The sequence below is a fragment of the Halyomorpha halys genome, unplaced genomic scaffold (genome assembly GCF_000696795.3).
Source record: "Halyomorpha halys isolate HHAL.00 unplaced genomic scaffold, Hhal_1.1 Scaffold926.1, whole genome shotgun sequence".
Classification (NCBI taxonomy): domain Eukaryota; kingdom Metazoa; phylum Arthropoda; class Insecta; order Hemiptera; family Pentatomidae; genus Halyomorpha; species Halyomorpha halys.
In genome coordinates, this window is record NW_027107651.1 from 65562 (window position 1) to 70387 (window position 4826).

Consider the following 4826-nt stretch of genomic DNA (forward strand, 5'->3'; position numbering starts at 1 on the left):
AATATATATATATATATATATAACATGCAATATTTAGCCAAATGAAGTTTAAATACCTGTTTTTTTAAACCATTTATGATTAATTATTGGACTTATTGAACATGATTATTTATAATTAAAATGGCTATTAAATTTTCATATATAATTTTTTATATAGTAAAGTTTTATTTTATTTTAATCTTTATGCATCAAAAAACAGAAATTGTTACTTCTTTTATGTAATAATATGTTTTTATGTTGTAGTGGTTCTTTTCTGCCTTGCTGCAGTGATTTTTCCAATGGGCTTCCATGTTGATGAGATCGGGGGACAACCTTATCAACTTCCTAACAGTCATCAAGTTGGAATTTCATATATATTATTTGTTCTGTCTTTATGGGTTACTGTTATGTCTGAATTATTTGCAGGAAAAGTTTGTTTACCACACTTTTAAACTGTGAACACACCTGTTAATTCTTTCCCTCTCATTGTTCATAAAATTCTATACATGTTTTTTAATACCTTTATTTTTATTATTTGATAAAGTGCTATCTAAATTTTGATATTTATGACATAATAATAATTAACAGTGTTCCTATTGACCCAAAGCATGTGGTATCAATTTCATTACTGCAGAAATCATTTGTTAATTATATTTCTAGTACTTCATGTAAAAAAGTATATTTCTTATTTATTTATTTTTTTAAAAGCAACTTGAATAGAGCAGTGATCTGTTGGTTATGAATTAATCGATTTTAAGTGATGTAGTTATCTTAAAATCTCATATATTTTATAACCTTATCAATAATTATTGATTGTATCTTTAAATTTTATAATATTGGTTGAATGTATGACACCTTGTTTATACCTTGTGTTGGTTTATATTATATATTTTTGGGCTATTCTCACAAAGGTCAAAACGGTTTTAAAGATATTTTTTAAAATCAGTTAATTAAAAAATGAAGTTAGTAAACATAACTGTTTTGTTTGTTTGCATTTATTGTTTAAGCTGTTCATTTAATTTTATTTGTCTAAAAAATGTTTAAACCCTCAACATGTAAGTCTCTCGCAGTGTCCATAACTTGTCTCACATTTAGTACCTTGAATAGCAAAGTTTTCTGTTACTCTTTTAATTCACCATATTCTCTAGTTCCAAAAGGCTTAATCATAAGTTTTTAAACCATAATTATATCTATTACAATTTTTTAAAAAATAAGTGTTCTAAAGTTTCGTTTAATACCCTTACGTTCATAATTTTTTAAGTATGTTTTTGGTTATCGAATTGATGGGAGAAACTAAACCAAACGGTTGTTTCCCATGCCCTTATATTCGATAACTTAAGTAGGAAAGACAATCCTCAAAACAAGTTATCCCAGAGGTTACTAACCTGTTCTAGCCAGAGTGAGAAAGTTAAGATTTATTCCGGGTGTCTGCCACTAAATAAAAATCAAACCTGCTCATCCTGGGTTCGAAATGCCACTGCTTTTGACACGAGAATGCTAAGTTGTGACTTAACATGCTTGGCCATCCATAATATATAGTATCTTTTAAAATCCTCAGAAATAAATTTCTAAAAAAAAAATAAAAAGTTAGAAATTGATGTTCGATGTCCACATAAACATTCATAACTTCTCAGGATTGTATCTAAATCTGACATTACTACAACTGTTGGAAAGCTGAATTTCCACTGTTCTAATACGTTTTAGATTTTAAGGCTTTATAATAGAGGAAAAGTAGTTTGCAATACAGAAAAATACCTCAAACATTTTATCTTATATCTTCTGTTTTGATTTGTTTACTTTAGTCTTCTTCATACCATTTGGTGTAGTTTATAAGGCTCTAAACAACTCCTATGTTTTGTGTTGTTTTATTGCAATTTGTTTAGAAAAATCAGAGAATTTTTAAATGAATAAATAATAATGACGAGCTGCTAAGAGTTCTATTCCATTCAAAATTAACTAAAGATTATCGTATATTTTTTTACGAAGCATAATTTGATCATTCAATCTTAACAAAAAAAATCTTCGATTTAACCTTTTTTTGAGAATGGCCCATGTATACTCTTACTCACATGCACGTACCTTTATATTTATTTATAAAAACATCTGTGATATTTTTTAATAATAAATATGTTTAGTATTAATGAATATTTTAAGTTGTATTATTAAATAAATAAATATATTCCTTGTATGTACATTTTTATTTTGTAATTTCAAATTCATTGAAAAATATATATTATGTATTATTTGAATTGCATTTTTTAAAAATTTACTTAATCAGTTTTGATTTAACATTTTTCAATTTAGCATTGAATTAGAAAGCACACAATAAATTAATTATTAATTAAGGTGTAAGTGCTAAACATACTGAGGAACACAGCAGGATTGTTGAGTTAAAATGGACACTGTATTTATTTTATATCTGGCCTGTAAGTTTTATTGACTATCATTTATTTTTTATTTTTTTAGCAGAACCTATTTCAGGCCGTGTTTCTGATAAATTGTTCTGTGTCCAAAACGGCATAATAGCTGGCCGTTACCTCAATTGGAGCTGGAGATCTTTTATAAAGCAAAAAACTGACTTGTAAATTTTGTACCAAGTTTTTTTTTTATTGGACATTTTATTCAGTTTCTAAACTTGGGGACTCCTGAGTGAAATATTAAGTATTATTAATATTAATAATAAATGATATTAATTAAATATTAATATTTGACTGTTAATTGATAAATTTTTATTCCTTTAACCAGTGAATGTTACCTAGTTAAAAAGTATTCAGAGGCTCATTCTATTGGTATTGAGTAGAAATAAAGGTTCTAACACTGAAAATCAAATTTACTGAAAACAGTTTTAATGCACTGCTAAAATTTGATTGAAATATATAATAAATATGGGTTTTCAAATAAAATATATCACTATATATTCATAGTAAAAAAAAATTTATTGTCTAAAATATAATAAATATTATAATTTTATCTTACAATTAATATTAAAAAATTTAATGAACTTTATGTTGAACCTTATTATTTTTCTTTACTCTTTTTTATTCTTTTTGTCTCCCTTGTTACGTGATTTATTTCCCTTTTTGAATAACTTACATATTAATTTCAGGCTGTAAATAAAGAGAGCTACAAATGCAATTATTATAGCTATGAAGAGTGCTATAACGTCAAGTAGCCAATTCTGATAGCCCTCTAGATCCAAAGAACCTGGCCGTAGGTGACGTGCACCATTATGCCTCAGGACATACTCTATCCAGTAGACTGCCTGGTCTAATGTATTCATGGGCCTGTCTCTGAAAATCATACTCTTCTTTTTGGCGTTTTCCTTATACCTGGAATAAAAAAATTTTTAACTTCCAAATACCATTCTTGTGAATATTTATGTTTTATCAGTGGTTTTATATGTGGTTTTACTGTCATTTAATAGTACATTTTGCAAATTATATGCGAAGAAACATTGTTTACAAAATGCTCTTAACATTAAGTTTGAGTAGTGTATTACTTGCTTTTATACTTAATGAAATTCAATTATTTAACTTACTTTGGGTCATTAAGCAATTTGTTTATAGCTGTATTTAGTTGCTCCTCAGTAACTGTGTCTATGTCAACGGTAATACAATATCCTGATTGTTCTGCCATCTTTAAATTGAAATGCTGATCACCAAATATCGGCGTCCCTAATATTGGGACAGCATTGAAGATAGTCTCAGTTAATCCATGAATTCCACCATGTGTGATAAATAAACGCATGTTGGGATGACCTGTTAAAATAGAAGTTTTTTTTGTCAGTATTTTATAGTCTCAGTTATCTAATTTTATTATTATTGGTTCAGTTAATAAAATAAAAAATTCATGGCTAATTTTACTAGGGATAATTTTTTTAAAGAATTTCAATAAAACTAAATTTTATGACTTTATATACTAATAAAATAACAGATTGCAACAACTGGGAGAGATAGCACGCTGCTCAAGCTAAAATTCAGTAATTTGTTTCTGGCATGTAAATCTAATAATTACAAAACAAATTTCAACATAATTAATAAAGCTAAAATAAGTTATAAACAAACATTTAAAAAAATAAAATAAAATGCATGATTTTCATGCTGTAGGAGAAAAATCGAAAAAATATTACTGGTGAAAACTTGTGGTTACAAAGTTAAAAATTATAATAGCACCCTAAAGAACATGAATGACAAATTTTTGAGGATATCCAGAACTTTCCATGTGAAATAGCACTTGACTATTGAACCTACATATTTTTTTTTTCAACTTACTTTGAATTTCTTTTTTCACCTACTATCTTTAAAGTAATCCCTTAAACTGTACTTCTTCTTTTTTATTTAGTATATACTATACTCAATGCTTTATTTCTGACTGATAAATTATCAATTATGATTTATATTAGTATGAAATGCCTTAAAAGGTATTAAGGAAGTAATTGAAATATTATTAACCAAACCTTTTTCATTTATAAGTTACACTTACTAAGTATGCTGGCTTGAGGAAACCACTTGCCAATTTTAACATTGTCAGGCTTTCCTGGAAGTGTTTCTGTTTCCCACTTCATCAAAACCCTTTGCTTTAATTTTCTGAAAACAGACATAAAACTTGAGAGTAACACTGGTGGCATGTTAGTCATATTGTAGTGAGAACCCCATGTAAAGAAGATTACTCCTTCTTTAGACTCATTCATAAATTTTTGTAGATCCTGAAAAATAACAAACATTTAGTTTTAATAAGTTTAAATAAAGTTTGAATATATATATATATATATATAACATGCAATATTTAGCCAAATGAAGTTTAAATACCTGTTTTTTTAAACCATTTATGATTAATTATTGGACTTA

At 26.8% G+C, this 4826-nt stretch overlaps 2 protein-coding genes across 2 annotated transcripts in view; one reads left to right on the forward strand and one right to left on the reverse strand.

Annotated features, from left to right (window-relative positions):
• LOC106687200 (uncharacterized protein C16orf52 homolog A) overlaps positions 1-1853 on the forward strand; it is a 3902-nt gene extending 2049 nt beyond the window's left edge. The window contains exon 3 of the mRNA XM_014430938.2: positions 244-1853. Coding sequence (XP_014286424.1) covers positions 244-431 — 188 coding nt within the window. The 3' untranslated portion in view covers positions 432-1853. The remainder of the gene's footprint in view (positions 1-243) is intronic.
• Positions 1854-2894: 1041 nt separating this feature from the next.
• LOC106687201 (UDP-glycosyltransferase UGT4) overlaps positions 2895-4826 on the reverse strand; it is a 7149-nt gene continuing 5217 nt past the window's right edge. Inside the window, exons 5-7 of the mRNA XM_014430939.3 lie at positions 4462-4684; positions 3518-3737; positions 2895-3308 (exon numbers count right to left, since the gene is read on the reverse strand). Of these exons, the coding sequence (XP_014286425.1) occupies positions 3008-3308; positions 3518-3737; positions 4462-4684 (744 nt within the window). The 3' untranslated portion in view covers positions 2895-3007. The remainder of the gene's footprint in view (positions 3309-3517; positions 3738-4461; positions 4685-4826) is intronic.